Raw genomic sequence first — 19,783 nt, 5'->3', positions numbered from 1 at the left:
CAGAATCTGATTCTTCACAATCCTTGGACATTTTTTGACAAACAGAACAAGAATGAACATTCAGGACTTTTTTGATTAAATATCCACAAACATATGTGAAGGCATTCTATTTTGGTAGCTCCTCATTACGATAGCTATATTTCCCAACAGTAAGTGCACTGTAGATCGGTTGCTCTGGCAGAACAGCTTGGACGTTGTTATCAAATTCAGATTGCTTCAACTCAGTCAAGAGAATATCCAAATCATCCATAAAATTTGTGTTATAATTGTTGAAATAACTCTAACAGAACAGTTTTGTGAAAGCTCTTTCAAATAAATGGGAGTCTCACAGAGTTACCTCCTTGTTGGCGTACATTACCAAAGAAGTTCTTGATACAATCCTGGTTCACCCTCCTTGTTTTCAAATATTTGAATCCAGACAGTTTTAATGTGTCCCAGAGTTTCATTATTCCATTTATAGTGATCTGCCAACAATTTATAAAGTTCATGGTGGAGGTTATATCATCGCCTTTTTGATTCAATATGACCAGTTTTTTTACAAATATCTTCATTTCTTCAAGAAACTTTGTTTGATAGTCTGCTTTTTCAAATACATTTTTCCAAGCATATGGTGAGTTTTTTACTGAGGAATTCAGTATATCAAAGAGATTATTGAATTTTTCAATAACTTGAATAGTATGCATGACGTCACCAGAGAGTGCACCTAAACTCACACGAGTATTCATACCACTTGCAACTGTGTTGCTCAATATTTGTACAGCAAATTTCACTTTCATTCTCCCAAAATTATTCGGAGAAATATGTGAATCGGTAAGTTTAGGTGCACATCTAAAGGTTTGTTCCTTATCTTTTTCATAAAATGATTTTATATATGACCAGGAGGTCTTATTTCCATCAAAATAAAATGTATATTTCATGAGATTATTTCTTCAATATATATGGACAATCGAAAATATAAATGATTTCCTTATTCGCAACACAGAAAACAGGCTCCTCTGGAGTTATGCCAAAATCTCCTCGACAGTTTTGTGAAATTTGATCCCATATCTGTACATCTCAATCCTATATCCAAAAGTTTTTTTATACATTGTTCAACGACATTCTTCAATTGTTCAGATTTGAAAGTTTCATCTACAGAAATATAGGCAAGGGGCTGTTTCCAATTAGAATAAAGCCCTCTTATTATGAATACTGTGGCATGATTCGCAGGAGAAAAATATTTGCCATTTTCCCCAAGATTAGTGAAACCACTGATCTCATCTCTTCCTGTTCTGTAGAATAGATTACATTTGGGACATCTCGTTAATACACAGAAAACAATGTTTTTCTTGTTTTAACATTGAGCCGATCTTTCTTTCTAGGGTCTTGAAAAGAGACTCATTTCCCAAACCTCCCTTGCAGATTATTTTCTCTGTAATCCTTTGCAATGATCTTTTAGTTGGCCAATATAATAATATCCTGAGAAAGTTATATGCACGGGGACCGAAAAAATAAAGTGTTAAAGCAAACTGTTTGTATTCTGCAGTATATCTACGTCCTCTTGCTTTCCTAGTGTACAGTCTTGCTTGCACCTTCACAATGTTTGCCAAGAGAGAGAAATTTGTCACACATCTTATCAAAATCTTCAAGAGTGGATGACTCTTTCAATTCTGTGATAAACTCCCGTCTACATGCAAGTTTCCTTCTCACAATTTTCAACTTCTCCCTCAACTTTTCCTTTCTTGGACTGTGACAACTCAAATGTGCAGGAGTCTGTGTTGAAGCAGATGGAGATATCAAACAACTATCTTTTTGTTCCTTGTTGTCTACAGTAATGGTAAGAGTGTCTGAAATTGAAAACAAAAATATATCAATAGATTTGGAAATATCAACAAGCATGTTGAAATGGATAATGCAGCATATTCTAGGCAATTTTCTATACTATTGTATAATTTAGAGAAAAAATTGTAGGCATTTTTTGTAAATAAGCTTGAAATGAATAATTTTTTAGAGGAAAACTTCTCAATTGAAAAATATGATTTTTAGTAATACATGTCATGTTGGAAATTTATTACATTCAGATTGTGATATTATTTCATCATCATTTATCTTGATAGACACTTAAGGTGAATTCATGCAATCCAACTCAACTTGTATTTGATTCAACTTAGTAACTCAATAAGTTCGATGTTCAAAATCAAATGGAAGCATTCTTGCATTATATTCAGTAACTCATCAACTTTTTTACGCTAACGCTTCAAAAATTTGTCAGTTGTCAAAATCAGTAGCTCATATCTTAGTTATTCAAGTTGCGGAGTTTTTGCTTGAATGGCATTTTTTAAGATAACTTTTAAGGATAAGTTAAGTTGAATACAAGTTAAGTTGGGTTTCATGAATTCACCTTTAATCATCATTTATAGGATCATTTATAATGATCTTCGGCTTTAAAGATGACGATAGAGAAAGTCCTGTTGATGTCTGCAAAATAATAAAGTTTGAAACCTGCAATCACATTTGTTCAATATTGCTGAGTCTGCTACCTGATAAGATATTGAATTTTTTTTGCGGAGTCGTATTCTTCTCAACTTCAAGATTCCTTTTCAATGAATGAGGAAAAATAGTGGGGACAGCATGCTGAATTAACTGTTTTCTGAAACCACTTTTGTTCCGAAACATAGAATCCTCGAAGTGTAGTTCACACACAATAACTTTTATGTAATGCTTCAGGGGTTGAATTACTCAAATCATTCCTTTTGCTCGCTGCTATCCATTTTTGAGCTCTGAAAAGAATAGATTTACAAAATCTACCACAGCAAAAGTTTAAGAAAAATATCTTTCGAGATCTTTTGGGTACCTGAAAAAAGAAGAATTCTTATCAATTGTTCTAGAGGAACATCCTCTGAAAGCACACCCAGTTCCTTCTTTGGTGGTCATCTCTGACAGCCTATGCAACAATCGCACTAGTAACTAGTTTTATCAAATCAATATATATCACAAGAATAAAAGGAAGTTCAAAAAACCAAAGGGGTCACTCGATGTATTAACAATTATTCACACTTGTGGAGAAAATGGACACGATACAACGAAAACAAAAATCAACTACATAGAACCAGCGGAAAGTTTGAAGTTTATATTTGACAAATGTAACACTAAACATAGCTCAAGTGCACTCAGATAAAGTTTGGGCGGGAAGGCGGTCTTTCTCTTCTGCGTAGTTAGGGTGTTCTGTGCTAAAACTTACTAATATAGGGTAGACTGTCCAACAGTGAACCATGTCTCACAGTGGACCAGTCAAGTACACTGCGCAGTTGTTTACATAAAACTCAAAACGATTGCCGTGGTTGAAGTGTCTACCATCGGACTACCCTTCAACCTATTAGTATCGCTCGAACATTTGATTGAGTAGGTTCTATAACGGATAAAGTGCTTTGCCCAGGTACGTAAAAAAGAAAATTCTTTCGATATTTTTGTGTCAATTAGATAACCACACCTTGCAAACATGATTTTGTGATTTCATATGGATAATAGTTCTATGTAGGACATTGACCGATAGCAAAAGCCTAATCAAACAAATGAATAATTCTTATTCCTAACCATTAACAGATTTTTAAACAGACAGACAGATCAAATGTTTTTGTACCTTCTGTCCAACAGTGAACCATTGATTCACTGTGTACCACTGGACTTCTGTAATTGTTATTAACGTTTTTTTTTTTCAGAATGGCTCGCAGAAAAATGCCTCGTAAAATAGGGGCTCACACAGAAGAAAACATGGGGGCAGCTCTTGAGCTCATAGCCAGCGGGGAAACGATTCGAAAGGCAGCTAAACTTAGAGAACTTCCTAACGCAACCCTAAGGAGATATTATTGGAAAACAAAAAATGCACGCGAGGGTCATAATGTCAGGATACTTCCTAACTATGACATAAATAAGATCTTTAATGCGGAACAAGAAGAGGCATTAAAGAAATGTTTTAACGGCTTAACAAATAAAGATTATCGCAAATAAGCGTACGAGACGGCAATTATCAATAAAATACATATTCCAGAGTCCTGGAAAAAAAAATAAAATAGCAGGTCTCGAATGGCTTCGATCCTTTCGAGATCGTCATCCAGATGTATGTCTCAGAATACCGGAAAGTTGTAGCTTGGCTCGAGCGACAGTTTTCAATCGATATAACATCGATACATATTTTCAAAATCTAGAAGATGCTTTAAAAAGCCATCCTAATTTTGCAAATGGAACACGCGTCTTCAATTTACATGAAACAGCTACAATCACTGTTCAAAAACTTCCAAAAGTGCTGGCACCGAAAGGAATAAGATGTCTCTCAAAAGTTACTAGTGGCGAGAGGGGAACGTTGTTCACAACATGTGCTATTGTTTGTGCTGGTGGATATTCACTCCCACCAGTTATAATTTTTCCTCGTAAAAACTTCAAGAACTACATGATTAAAGGAGCACCCCCTGGTACTTTGGGTTTGACCATACCGAGCGGATGGATGAATTCAGAATTATTCCCTGAAGTAATGAAACATTTCATAAAATGTAGTTCCTCTTCGATGGATAATTCATCGCTATTGATATTAGACAACCATGAGTCGCATTTGTCAGTAGAGTCGTTGAATATTGCCAAATCACAAGGAATTACAATACTCACTTAACCGCCTGATTCGTCTCATAAAACACAGCCTTTAGATGTTGGATTATTCAAGCCATTCAAAACATTTTATGATAATGCCATGGATTCTTGGATGATGAGAAATCCCAGCCAACCAATATCAATTTATGAAGTTTGACAGGTGAAGCATATTTAAAAACTATGATACCCACCTCGATAGTGAATAGCTTCAAAGCAACCGGAATTGTTCCTTTTAATGAAACGATTTTTACAGAAATTGACTTTTTACCTAGCACAGTCACTGATCGCCCACAAACTGAGGAAATTGATTCTACCGCTGTTGTGGCGGACAACATATCTACAGATATGGATCCCAGTTGTTCAGAAAAAGAAAACATCGCCCCTCGAGAAAATTCATCACTAAATGAATCATCAAAAATAGATCACACAAAATTCATAGATCCGACCGAATTCCGCACACCTTTCAAAGCCAAACCAAGAAAAAGTGTGAAGAACAGGAAGAGGGGTAGAAGTATAATAGCAACAGATACTCCAGGAAAGGAACAGATTGAAAATGAGAAACAAGCAAAGAAGCGATAAATTGAAGCAAAAATTGCATGCGCTAAGAAAAAGGGAAAAAAGTTGTAAGGAAAGATGATGCTCTGACAGATGAATTTGATGAGAATTCAGATGAAGATACTATCCTTATTGCGAAAAATCAGTTAGGGAATCTCACCAGAGATCCTGCCGAAGGAGAATTTGTTCTGGTTGAGTTTAGTGGTAAAAAAAATAAAACTTACTATTAAAATTTACTATTCAGCTAAAGTTTTAGCTGTCCAAGAAGGTGATTATGATGTTAGTTTCTTGAGAAAAAAATATCCAACACAATATGTGTTCTCCATTCCTGACAATCCCGATGTAGCTACAGTGTCAAAATCGGATGTCAAAATTATTCTACAAAAATCATTGGACCATGGTTCCACTTCCAGGTGCAACAATTCCTTCTACTCTTTCAACATAGATTTATCCGGTCTCAATATACGCTAGCTTTCGAAATTTAATTTGCCTCGTCACTATGTCTACTTTTTTATATTTTCCAAATGTGAAAATTAGTCAATTGTTTTCGAAATATTACTTCAAGGAGGCCCTTCTTAATTTTAATTCGAAATAATATTCAGTTTCTGTTTCCACTTTTTTAGAAGTTAATTTTTGATAGTATTCAACCAATTTAGTACTTGCGTCGAGTACTACATCTACTACATACATCCGATGTCTTCTATTTTACCTTGTATGTAAAGTTATAAAAAAACAATAAACTTTTTTGGAGTAATTTATCGTTTCATTTGAGCTATGAACTATGATTCACTGTGTGCTGGATGGTGGTTCACTGTATCCATATCATCGTACATAGTGAACCATATGCCATGTTTTGAAAAAAAATTAAGAACTGTAGGTATTGAAAAATTCAATGAGTTCACAAATGGTCATAGATATAAAGTGTCGAAACTCAGGACACTTCATTCCATATTTTACGCCGCCCATACATTTGCCGATTGACGAGGAGTTCTGCTGTCGTTGATTTTGTGGCCACGTTGTCCAAACTACGCGCCTCTCTCCACCTGTTTGATTCCCACGCTGTTGATGATCTCTTGGCTCCGATTCGCCGATAGGTACGCGATACACACTTTTACCGCTTCCTAGTACCCTTTTACGAACACCTTCACTTATAGAATTATGCCTCCAAAGTTCGTTGAAATTTGCGTTAAGACGTTCTGTTATATACCCTTCTCGATGGACCATGTTTTGTTTGTATGATCAAACTGAATTTTGTAGCGTTAACCTTGTTAATAAAATACTAGGTACTTCAACATTTAATTATTTACTTCGATAGCAGATATTGGAATATTTTTACAGTGCGAGAATATGAAAGAGAACAAACAGATGTTTAACTATTGCCATTTATGACAGAACTAAAACTTACTAATATACATTGAACCGATCACCCTCTCTCGAAGAGGGATGAACCGTGAGAGGTTCATGTGTTCTGGAATGCAACCACTTGCCTGTACAGGGTGGTACGAGACATAAGAAAATAAAAGAGTTAAGAAAATATGAATTAAATGAACTCCCATAGTACAGTTCGGGTCATCAGACATATATCTCAGGCATCTGTACATTATTATATTATTTTCATTCAACCAAAATTTTTCACTTATTTTTTGGCGCGAGTAAGGTCTCGCGGCACGAAGCCCGGGGCGGCGCTCCACTCGCTACACGCTAACGCCGGCTCTGTCTTCACAAACTTCTCTCGTCATTTTCGAATAATTTAAAAAAGCATTCGTAACGGAAATTTCGTAAAACAAAAGGCTCAGTGTTACAATTATTTTATATACCACAACAAATATTCACGTTATGGGAATATGACCTCTTGCAATGTATACTGAAATTTAGATTCTCACAAGTCGAATATCGTACATTTTGCGATGAGACATCTTTGACGGAAGATTCCGTCATTCAAACTTCCATTTGTAATCAACAGCAGTACCCTAGTCTCCCCACCTCATCAGCAAATTCAAAAGTATGTGAAAACTCTGGCTTGAATGGTTCCAATGTGTGTTTTTAAAACAACCATATATTTTTCTTTCACGCTTATCCAATTCGTTCAATTCATTATTATTAGTATTCCAATTTGGCCCACCTTATTTGAAATTCACACAATAAATTTTTCTGTAAAGCTCATTTGAGTTAGGTTGGGTTAGGTCTAAAATGAGTGGGTCAATTCGACCCACCACCGCAACCCGCAAAGGATTATTGTGGCTCACATCAATTCACACTCGGCCAAATAAACCCAGCTTCTTAACGAAGCCGATTAGTTCGTATCGTGGTCTTTCAGGTCAGATGGTAACAGTACGGCTCTGCCGAACTCTAAGAACTTGATTCGGTCCCCAGCAGGGCAGGCACGAAGTACATGCTCTACTGTTTTATCATTTTCCAAACAGAGGCGACACACACTGTCTTCCGATAGTCCAAGTCTCTGCATATGATGATTCAAATGACAGTGACCTGTAGGAAGGCCTGTTAGACGTAGTTCATTTCTACTGTAGTCCAACAACTGTTTGGCATCAAGCTTCGAAGGGTGAATGAACGCCTTGGAGTGAGCCAATCCTGGAAGATTCTGCCAGAAGTCCATAAATCTACTTGCCATCCAGGTATTCAAAGTTTGTTTGGCAATGCCTGAAGTGATGCCAATGACAGTATTTTTATTGACCTGTGTGTGTGAGGTTGGATTTATCCAATCTCTCCGCACACAATTCAATAGCGTAAATTTCCGCTATCTGTTTTTGATATTTCCTTCTGCTGGAGGATGCAGTCCTCTCTACTCGAGAATAGTACTTTATAAGGCAGTTCGTAGTTGACAGTTGGAGGCATGAAGTCAGAGGTCATTTCCAGAATGCTGTGACTTCCAGTGTCAACCAACAGTCTGTTGCACTAAATTGTTGCATTAAATTGATTTATGCAATTGGCAATTGGCAATGTGCAGTCCATCTAGTATCTCTCTCCAGAAAGATGTGTAGAAGAGGTAGATCTATAAGGATCTCCATGGGCGCTGTGGTACTGATGGCACCAGTGATAGCCAGACAAGCCTGTCTCTGTAAGCCAGAGAGCTTCGCTTGGGCCGTTTTCTGTAAAGCTTTCGGCCACCAACCAACTGCACCATGAGTGATCATTGGTCTGACAAACATCACCTAAGCATCAAGTTTTACCACAAATTCTTCGACATGTCTATAGAGACAGTCTGGCTTCGTGTAAAACTTTTTCCAAGAGAGCGTTCCACGAGAGTCTTTTATCAAGGATAATGCCAAGATATTTTATCTCCGTTCCAAATGGAATGAACTCACCATTGAGGGAAAGTGGCGTTGCAATTTTCTCCTCTTGGTGAAGGGGATTAACATAATTCTGCTGGGGTTGACAGACATCTGCTCCCTCCGGCACCATCTGTGAATAAAGTCCAATGCGCTTTGGAGGATATTACAAGCTACCCTTCACGACGTGGACCTTGTCAGGATGACAAGGTCATCTGCATAAGCTTGCAGATCAACTTTTTTTCTGTCGAGGGCATCAAGCAGACTATCCATCAGGAGCTACTACAGAAGGGGAGATAGTACCCCACCTTGAGGGCAGCCCCTGGTGACCCTGAAGCTGATGGCCTCACTTTGAAGAGTCGTAGTTGCAGTTCTGTTTACTAGCATGACATAGATCCAGCCAGTTATGGTCGATTCTTTACCCTTCCTAGCCAGAGACAATCCTATAGATTTAGGTAGTGCATTGTCGAATGTTCCTTTAATATCAAGAAATACAGCCACCGGAATCTCCTTGTTGTAAAGAGATTGGGAGATTTTCTCAACGAGGTTGTTTAATGCTAAATCTGTCGATTTGCCGGTTTGATGAGCATCCTGGTGGTTATTCAGGGGAGATGCATATAATGCATCCCTCCTGATGTGTCCATCCAGTATCTCTCAAGGCCTTCCAACAGGAAGGATGTAAGGCTGATTGGTCATACCGATTTAGGGTGTAGGTCTCTCCGACCCACTTGCTGCCAACCAACTGGGTCGTATATAGTTAGTTCCACACCAGATAAGCTCTATACCATTTTGTGAGAATAGGTAAAATTATTTCCAGTCCGTTTTGAAGAAGAGCTGGAAATATATCAACCTCTCCAGGAGATTTGAAGGACTGAAAAAACTTGATAGCACATTCAATTGCTGGTGCTGTGATAACCTTCTTTGCGACGTCCCAGTCATTCTTTTTTGGGCGTTTGGAGCCCTCGAAGATGGAGGGTCTGTTGTTATCAAGATTCAGATTTGCATGAAAGTGGTTTTCTATCAAAACACTCATTTACTACAGGTATATATGTGAAATATCTCTACCATCACGATTTCTCCTGTTGAATTTCCCAGCAGCTTCTTGATATTATCATATAATAATCATATTATTTGATACACTTTTGAACATCTCAATGATGTATCCGAAGCAACTAGCATCCGAAGGAACCAGCTCTATAATGACAATTTTAATTTCTGAAGCTTTAGCATATAAATCTTGTACCAATCACTAAAAAATCATATTTTCCAGAAGGAAACTTTTTATCGCGATTTCAAGTGAACAAAAGATTTCATAGGAAATACATTTCATAATAGCATTACGATTGTACTTCGATACAAATATCTGTGATTGCTGAAAACTGTGATTGGTTTTGGTAAAATAATTGTCTAGACTGAACTTATTAGTCGTAGACAAATTGAAAAAATCCAACCAATATGAGTATAATATTTGGTAGAAGATCACGTGTTTCGTGGGTGAAATGAAGAATATTGAGACATCATTCAATTTAATCCAATTATTCTCCTTTTGGAGCAATTTTCATTATGTATCAAATAAGTATAACAAAATCAAAAAACTAGCTATTGCTTGCATCTTTGTTCGCGAGGAATTCAGTTTTTGGGTTTCCACAGATCTGCTACTGGGAATATCCATTTACCATTACCAGAAATATAGTCAAAGTTTGAGTCAAATCAATCGAAAATTATTTTTATAGAATTGAGTGTCAACAAATGTTTCTCTCGATCATTTGAACTGACATGAATTTTTCATTTATGAACCTCTTGATATAAATCAGTCATCAGCCGAAAACGATTGTGGATCCTAACAATCGAAACGTCGTGTAGTAACTTGACTTGGAATCTCCTAATTTTTTTTCAGTTGTTCTATTTTTATTTTTATTCACTTTTATTTCATTTCAGGATTTTTTTGCTTAATATGATTGTCACTTTCTATTCTTTTTCAATGCTCCTTTTATTAGTTCTTTCAACGATTTCAGATCATTTTATATAATATCAGATAATGGAAATTCGAACTAATGAAATCCATGCTTGAGACTGTTAAATGATATAGATATAGACATAAAATACTTTGTCTAATTTCCTCTTACTTATTGTATTGATATCAATACGACCAAGGTTTCGGTTTTTATACCACTCTCAAGTATTCTAACACTACTGACCTAAGAGAAATATCGGAGTATATATATATATCCGAGAGTAGGTAATGAGATCTGTTTAAAATCTGTTTAAAATCGGTTTTTCCGTTAACCGGCTGTCGCACCCCTACGAACGACAACCCTCAGAAGTCCAAACTTGTGCGAGCTAAGGATTAACGAGGTCTTACCTTTTAACGTGTGATTCCTAACACGGTTTGGACGATAGCAAGATATATACCTACATTCATTAATACCAACTACATAAACTTCAAACTGTGATTGATTGCGTTGTCATCTTTAAAAATTCAAAAGTGGAGACCTACACAAATCTGTTTGTTCATTAAGGGTTCTATATTTTGAGTTTTCAATTGATTTATTGATTTCCATGACTTCTAACAAATTCTTTTTTTTTTCCTTTACTACATGTTTGCAAGATTTTGAGGATTTTCTTACTTATTTTGTGGTTTGTTTCTTGTAGGTGTTCGAACATAGAAGATTTTTTGTCGACACCGACGTGTTCACGGAGTCTTATTTCGAAATTTCTGCTGGTCTGGCCTGTATACACTGCAGAACATTCACTACATTCTATTCTATATATGCCCGATTTCTTCATTCTGTCACGTCGAGATTTTGCGTTGAATATGATTTGGCCTAAATTATTATTACTTATGAAAGATGTTATTATGTTGAATTTGGAAAAGTAATTTTGAATATTTACTGAAAGTTTCCCTGAGTAATTAATGCTGCTATATTCGTATGTATTCTGTTCTTTGATGTATGGGTACAGTTCTCCCATAATAGTTTTATGGACTTTACCTGAAATAATATTTTCAATTAAGGACCCAGGTACCTGGTTATTGACCGCTATTTGTGTGATGACATGAAACACGCGAACTATGCTTAGGAAACGGTTGTACATGTTACCACCTTTTTTGCGTCCGGGCATACCCTTTATTCGGAAGAACCTTATGGTTTTTGACAATTTCTCTATGAAATATTCTAAATGATAAAAGAGGTAATCGTGCATTGACTCAACTGTCATTAAAACGAAACCATCATATAAAAAGTTTTCAACGTTCGTATGTGGACGCCGAAACCAGGGACACGCTTAATCATATGTAAATATGCAATGTATGGACGCAGAAGCAATAGGGAGCCATAGGGCGCCAGTCTTGTGAATTTTAAGTGGTACAAGGCAACACTATACCAGGCAGCTACAGTGGAAAAACTGTAAAACAAGAATCTCTATAAACTAGATGCAATCGGTAGAGCCAGAAAGTCAGATTTCATGAAAGATGAGAAATACACTTGCTATGTTTTTTACCACTTGTATTCGTAAGCTACGTTACTGCAGTTTCATCCTATGAGGACATTTTATCAAACGAATACAATGAAGTAACGATAGAGTAAACGTTCACCAGCTGCAAAGACGTTCCACTATCTCAAGGAAAGAAATGATCAAATCGATTTCGAATCTTCATTTACATCAAACTGCCGCCATCAATGTTGAATCAACTATTTACAGGGGTGGAAAGGAGCGTTCAATGAAGTCAGTAGAACAAACGGTATGTCGAATTGGGAGGAGTGTTGATATCGACTAGCGTATAGGGCTCTACAAATCTCTACAGTACCGGACGTTATTCAACCCGAGTGGAAATCCATAGGTTCAAAAGAAAAAGGCAAGCAGAGCCAAGTGGGAATTCACGAAGGTTTCGAAGAAAAAACATCAAAAGAGCAGACCCAAGTGGCAAACCACAAAGGCCCAGGAACTCAGGGGAAAGAAGACAGATAGAAACAAGTGGAAATCCACAGAAGTTCAGGAACGAAAAAAGAAGCAAAATAGACACAAGTGGCCACAAAGGCACAAAGAATCATGTGGAGATCCACAATAGTTCGGAAAAAAATAGCAGATGCAAGCAAAAATTCACAAAGGTTCCGAAATGTAGAGGAGAAAATGACTCGCAAAACCAAGTGGAAATCCACAAAAGTCCCGAAACGTGGGGGAGACAAAGTAAGCAGGAAGCAGTATTTTAGATGGAGGAAAGAAACATTTTCTCGACGCGAACCTCGACTCGGGGTGATTATGCATGAGCGACTTATTCTACGGATTATATATTTATAAATCCTACCTTCGGTACTACGTTCGACTTCCCCCTGATGGCATGCGGGGCAGACGGGTCGGTGGTTCAGCGAAGACTGACTCTTTCTTTGAGCTTCGGTCGCTCACCTTCTTTGAATTGACTCTGGTGGCTTCAGTCGGATTGAGTAAGTCGGCTTCTGCTAGCCTGGCGAACGGATCGGAGAATCTGTAAGGACCGAATTTTCTCATTCGATCGCGTTGGCTCATCAAATTCAACTCCACTCTCCGAGTGATCTATACGCAGGTCGCCTACTTCATCGCTTTATTGTCTAGCTGACCATGATGGTCGATCTGTACTACATAGATCTATCCTTGAGATCCTGAATATTCGTGAAGCGTAACATTCGAGAGGGCTGAATACTCAAAATTACTAAATTGTTTACAAATTGTTATCAACTCCTTCAATATACCATTATATGAGATGTTCGCTCTCTTCGACTATCAGAATCCTAGATTAGTATACATTCAATTTGTTAACATTCTTTTTTTTTTCAGTTGATACCTGGAAGCGTCACAGAAAACTAATAGCTCCTTCATTCAATCAAATAGTACTCAGTTCTGCTGTTGATGTTTTCACGGAACATTGTTCAATTTTTGCGAAAGAACTCAAAGCTGTACTTGGAAAGAAAAATGTCGATTTATACGAATGGGTGATTAGGACCACATTTGATATAATTTGTCGTAAGTTTTTCAGATACATTTTTGATATGGAAATTTTGACAAATTCATATTTCTATTAGAAACCTTCAGATTTCTTCGTCTCATGATTCGTCTATGAGACGAATATTTCAAATAAATACCATTCATGATTATAATAGAAGATGAATCAATTGACTACTAGTTATATCAAATCATTCAAAATTTGGGAGTAAATTAATGATTCATCAAAGTAGATTGAGCAGTGCCAGTTCTGAGACCAACATTCGAAGGTCTAGAACCGGCATATATTCTTCTGAGTACTATAAGAAATAGTTCGCTCAGCGGTGAGAGTATTAGTGGTGTTGTGATATGTTCGTGAGACGAATATGTTTGGGAAAAATATTGCGAGGCTCTAGACGATGAGTTTGTGGTCCCCGATAAAGGTCATCCGAGGTGAACATGTCGTGAGGGCGAGGTTGCTGTGGCTGATTGAATCATTCTACTTCAGTTTGGAAGCCAAATATTTCATCCAGCTAATGCCGGGCATGAAGCTGAAGTGAAACCATCAGGCACCTGTGCAAAATCTTATATCCGAAAGATTCGTTTCAAGTAACTTCCTCTATATGTAGACCACCGATAGATCGGTTTCGGAGTACTTGTCCTTCGTCAGTACCAGTACCAGACAAATGAACAAACGAAATCAATTCCAACTGTTTAAAAAAAATAAAATAAAAAAAGCTAGTCTTAAACTTTTTCTGCAGTTGATTCAGTGGAAATTACTACTGGGCCACCTGCAGACACGGTCTGGAAACGACTTCACAAACACATACTCCGGGGTGGGAGACAAACTGGTAAATAAACACCTCTCGGAGAAGTGAATATGACATGCTCGAGTTTAGGTGAAAACACCATACCCTTGTTCTTTATGTGAACCTACCATTTTATAGGTACGTGTGACAGATAACCGACGGAAAAACAATAACTATTCCAGCATCGTCTTCCATTTGCAAAATTCGCCGCAAGTTACTTCTTATATATGAAAAGCAAAAATATATTTCATTTGGTCGGGATGACCACCGACCGGTTTCAGAGTACTTACTTCTTGTCATTACCGGAGGGGTTATTTCAGACGGAGTGAACTGTCTGAATATTCCGAACAAACAAAATCAATTATAACCGCCTGAGTATCCCGAACAAATAAAATTGATTCCATCTGGTGATAAGGTCCATCTGCTGTTGTTATAGTTGGATGTACCATTACGCCACCTGCAGACTGAGTCAGGAAACAACTCCACAAACACATACGCCGGGACGAGAGTCATAATAATAAATTAATAATTTTTGGAGAGATGCGTATGATTTATTTATTGCCCAACAGATGAATTCATTTACAGGACAACATATAATATAATAATGCAGTATAAATGAAGGCTACTCAAGCGAAATATATAACAAAATATCAACATATTGAGGTTTTGACAAATCAAAAGATAAATTCACATATATGATCGAATTAAATAAAAAATATGAACATATTAATTAACTATTAATTGTAAATAACATGCAATGAATACATTCAGCTAGATGATGGTTTGTTCAATTTTGGATACTATGGTCTTCAGTGGATCGAAATTAATATCGCATTGACTGCAGTGGATATTATAATTTTCACACATCAAATTTATAGAAGACACTTAAGTCTCTCTAGATAATTACATTATCGTGAGGTGGGTTGAAGGCACGACAGAAGTGAAGGTTATCGGATTGCCGACTCTTCAGCTAGGAAGCGGCTGGACTAATGATTTCAGGACCCATTGCCACGGCCTGATGACTTCGGCAATTGCGGAACTAGCCAAATGTCACACCCATGCTCAATCCCTGAAGAGTTGGGATGGAATCAGAGGATGCAACCTTACCAGGATCACCATGGGCGACCCTGTGTAGCTGGCGCTGAAGAAATATCTGGCGATGACCAGGAAAAATCTACGCTTAACAGTAGGATTTCTGACTGGTCACTGTCAACTAAGGAAAACACCCCCATAATATGGGGCTAGTGGACACACCTCTACGCAGGATGTGTGAACAGGAAGATGAAACTGTCAGACATCGTCAATAAGAGAATGTGTTCTGCGAGTCTTGGCCTACACCTGTCGATATGAAGGGGATGTCTCCTAGTGATCCGTCTACCTTCCTGGAAAGGACAGGATGGACGACGACCTAGGAGGACAACTCCTCGGGAGGATGTACAATGGGTCACATTTGGCCTAGGTGCTGTGAGCCTACACTCACCCTCCCTACTCTAAAGATACAAATAGGAGACACTTGTCCAAGGTTGGATCTAGTAAAAGGGGTATAGACAGTGATCTGTTTACGTGTAGTAGCTTGAGGTACGTTGAAGTTAATTTGTTCTAGTAACGAGGGTGCATCAATGAAAAAATGCAAAATTTTGTATGACATAATAATACTTGATAAAATTTTACGTTGCTCCAAGAAAGACAGACAGTTCCTCTAATAGGATACATGCCTTCGGTTCTAAATTCAAGAAACTTCAGAAAATACCTATGCACATTTTCCAAGGTTTCTTTAGGTGAAAAGATAATATTGGTGAATGATTTACAGTAACGCAAAACGAAGCCAAGCATTTTTCTAGCGGATGCCGCGACAGTATTGAAAAATGTCATGTCATGGAGGTAAGAGCAGCTCTCTAAATCTGTGATAGATAAAATTATCTTCAAGTCGTCTGCAAAAAGTGAGTTGCCGCACGAAAGCTCGAAGGTGACATCATTTATGGAAATAAGGAAAATCAGGGGTTCCAGATTTAAGTTTTGTGATGGTAATAAGTATGGTGCAGACGCAAATTCCTCATGAAAAACAACATTGGTTCTCTGATTCAAATAATAGCGTAGAAGTTGAGTTACTGAGAGAGTTGAACACATTTGAGCTATTTTCTCTAGTAAGATGGAGTGACTAATGCTTTCTAAGGCCTTCGTAAAATCTATGTGTATAACGTCAACTTGCTTTTTTTTGTCTTATCAAAAACTGATTGATATTGCAGAAATTTGATTCAGTGGATTTTTTTACTGAAAAGTCATGCTGGTTTGCAGAGATCAGGGGTTTGACTTGTGGCATTAGCTGGTTATACACAGATATCTCAAAGACCTTCGCGAAGTTACACAGAATAAATATTGGTCTTTAGTTCTCAATATTCTCAGGGCTTACCGATTTAAGAATGGGGCAGATTTTTTATTGTTTCCATATTTCAGGAAAATGAGATTTGCTTAGGATTGTGTTGAATATATTTGACAATGGATAAGCAGAAACCTGAGCACAATCCCTCACTAGGATTCTGGGAATAAGATTATATTCAGATGTCATTCTATTGGATGATTTCCTAAGTGAAAAAATTACTTATTTCTCTGTGAAAGGTAATATGAAAATATTTTCTCCTGTCATAGTAAAAGAGTTGGAAACAAGATTTGTGTGGTGGGAGAAAACACTGCTAAAGAACGCAGCAAAACCGTTTCCTATATCTTGAGGGGCATTTAGGATGGTTTCTTCCATAAATAATCTATTGGGTATTCTGGAGGAGCCTTTTTTACGTTGAACGAAATTCCAGAAACTTTTGGGGTGATTGCGAACGTTTAATTCAACAGAATGTTGGTAGTTATCATAAGCTACTTTCATTTGGTTTTCAATGTAACTTCTGATACAAGAGAAATCTTAAAAAAATATGTCATTGCCAGTTTTTTTACAGCTGATCCATTACGAATACTGTTAACGTGTCCCAGGCGAACACGAACATCTTTTCAGATGATGCAGACAAGATGAAAGTCTCGATCAGGAACTTGATTATCCTTACACAAAAATACACTCCTTATAGTCCACTGGTCGAATTTCCGATCTCTGTTGTATAATACTTCATCCTGCGCACACAATTCCAGACTTTCCTTAACAGTATTTTATCCTTTTCAAATAACATCGGTGCTTCATTATTCAATTATATTCTCCTATTGGAAATCCGAGGTAATTAGATCACCGATCCACGTAACCTAGTCTGGTAACTCGGACATGGTGTTTCTGCATCAATATCAAGTTCTGCTTCCTCTCTTATTGGATGTCTGCCCCACTCCTCAGGAGGAAATTCAATAGTAATCGGTATATAGTCTACAAATTCGCATTCTTCTTCTTTTCCAGTACAGTCGTCCTCTTTTCGTCCTTGTGCCGGGCTTTCGTGATCGTTTTATTCATCAACTTCTGCCGGAGGTATAACATCCTTATTTCTTCGAAATATTCCCAACCTTTCTGCATGCACTATTTGTCTCCTGCTGCTACTTATTAATTGAATTTCATAATTGACAGGAGATATACTTGTAAGTATTCTGTAAGGTCCTGTCCAACAAGGCGACAATTTTCGAGATAATTTATATCTTGGTCTAGTTACCGGGGACATCTTCAAATGAACTCTTGTTCCTATCGCGGAATCTGTAAGCCTTGCCTTCTCATTGAATTTTTCTCTCCTCGCCGTAGTTGATTTTTCTAAAGCTGTCCCATCCATGTCGTGTGGTTTTTGCATTCGAACTCTAAATTCGGCAATGAAATCATCGATTACATCGTATTTCAGCGTCGGTGGCTGCAATGTTGATTGGAAAGGAAAAACCATATCGCGTCTATTTAATAAATAACGAGGAGTTTCACGTGTCGCACTGTGTACTTGATTTCGAATAGCCACTGATGTATAAATTAATTGCTTGTCCTAGTCTGTTTGGTATTCATTCACCAGATGTGATAAGGTTTCTTTGAGGTGCCGTCGGGGTTGTAAGCCGTCGTCTTTAACTTGTTTATATTCAATAATTTGCAAATCGATCTGTTTGGGCTAGTCAGTCCTACTGTGAATTCCTTTGATTTAAAGTCGAAATAAACCAGGAATCAAACGTTTCAAGTCGATATCTTCATTTTGTAACTCTTCAAAAATTATTGTCAATGTCAAAATCTTCTTTTTTCATAAACAAACTATGATCAATTATTTCAAACATACTAAGTGACCAAAATTAATTCAAAGCAACAATACGATCTAAAACATTTGTGACAAAAATTGACTTTCTCTGTCAGACAGCAAATAAAGCGGAGTACCATATTGAAACACTACTTATTCAACAAAAACGGGAGTTACTGTTTTGACAGTTATGTCCTTCATCGGTATCGCTATCGGGGTAAAAATATGTTTGTTTGTTTGAATTATGTTTTTTTTTTCGGTTAACCAGCTATCGCACCCCTACGAACGACAATCTTCGGAAGTCGAAACTCGTGCGAGCTAAGGACTAATGAAGTCTTACCTTTCAACGTGTGATTCTTAGTACGGTTCCACGTACCGTGTTAGTGATCTATCATCGTTAATATGGAGCGAATTTCGTCTTGAGTTATAATCAACGGTACTGCTATATCAATGCCAGTCATCCCAAATACCCTGTCCGGTATGCGAACTTTTTGCATCCCGACTGGCTTTTGGGCTGGCGTTTTGTACAGATGACAACCATGGCAGTTATTGCACCACTTGAGCACGTTTTTCCTTATTCCTGGCCATGTATAATCGCGCCTAACGGCTTTCAAGGTTTTCTCGTAACATTTATATCCGAAAAATGGGTGTTCGTGGTACAATTTCAATAAATTATGTCTTATCGCTCGGGGCGCCTATATCTTGTCTCTACATTCGTTAAAGTTTCTTTCCATATACAAGATACTCCCGTTCAGATGGTAATCCGATTCATCTGCCTCTTTTTCTATTCCTTCTTGAGCTCCGTAATTTCTGCGTCTTCTGTCTATAATCGTCTAATTTCTTGCAATTCATAAATACTTTCCGGAATAATAACCGATTTCCTCTTCTGAGATTCGAATTATCTGCTTTATGTTTCGTGTTGTCGGCTCCGGCTTGAAAAATTTACTGTCGTTCGTCAGACTTTTTCCGGGGTCCATTTCATTTGTCAATACAATTCGTGATAGTGCGTCTGCGTTTGCATTGATTTTTCCAGGGCGGTGATGCACTGTAAAAGAGTATTCAAGCAAAGCTATACTCCATTTAGCTAAACGGGAGTTGGGATCCTTTATTGTGAGTAAATATAACAAGTGTCGATGGCCAGTTATCACAGTAAAATTGCAACCTCCTAAGTAACATTGGTATTTTTTTCACAGCCCAAAATTACTGCCAAAAATTCTCACTCGATGGTCGAATACCAAGCCTCTGCTGCATTTAACGTTCAGCTTGCATAACAAATAGGGTGCTCGAATTTTCAATATTCTTGGTACAATATCCCTCTAATGGTGGTACCTGAAGCGTTAGTGACCAGTATGAATGGTCTACTAAAATCAGGGTA

General features: G+C 37.5%; 1 protein-coding gene across 4 annotated transcripts in view; it reads left to right on the top strand.

Annotated features, from left to right (window-relative positions):
- LOC111516200 (cytochrome P450 4C1-like) overlaps positions 1 to 19,783 on the top strand; it is a 221,581-nt gene that overhangs the window by 133,216 nt on the left and 68,582 nt on the right. For all 4 annotated transcript variants that reach the window (XM_074186176.1, XM_074186177.1, XM_074186175.1 and 1 more), the window contains exon 4: positions 13,272 to 13,457. In XM_074186176.1, coding sequence (XP_074042277.1) covers positions 13,272 to 13,457 — 186 coding nt within the window. The remainder of the gene's footprint in view (positions 1 to 13,271; positions 13,458 to 19,783) is intronic.

Source organism: Leptinotarsa decemlineata, unplaced genomic scaffold, assembly GCF_025532065.1.
Source record: "Leptinotarsa decemlineata unplaced genomic scaffold, Ldec_3_MD MMD2_tig00078422_RagTag_RagTag, whole genome shotgun sequence".
In the NCBI taxonomy this organism is placed as follows: domain Eukaryota; kingdom Metazoa; phylum Arthropoda; class Insecta; order Coleoptera; family Chrysomelidae; genus Leptinotarsa; species Leptinotarsa decemlineata.
The sequence above is the reverse complement of the archived record's forward strand: the minus strand, read 5'-3'. Positions and strand labels throughout refer to the sequence as shown.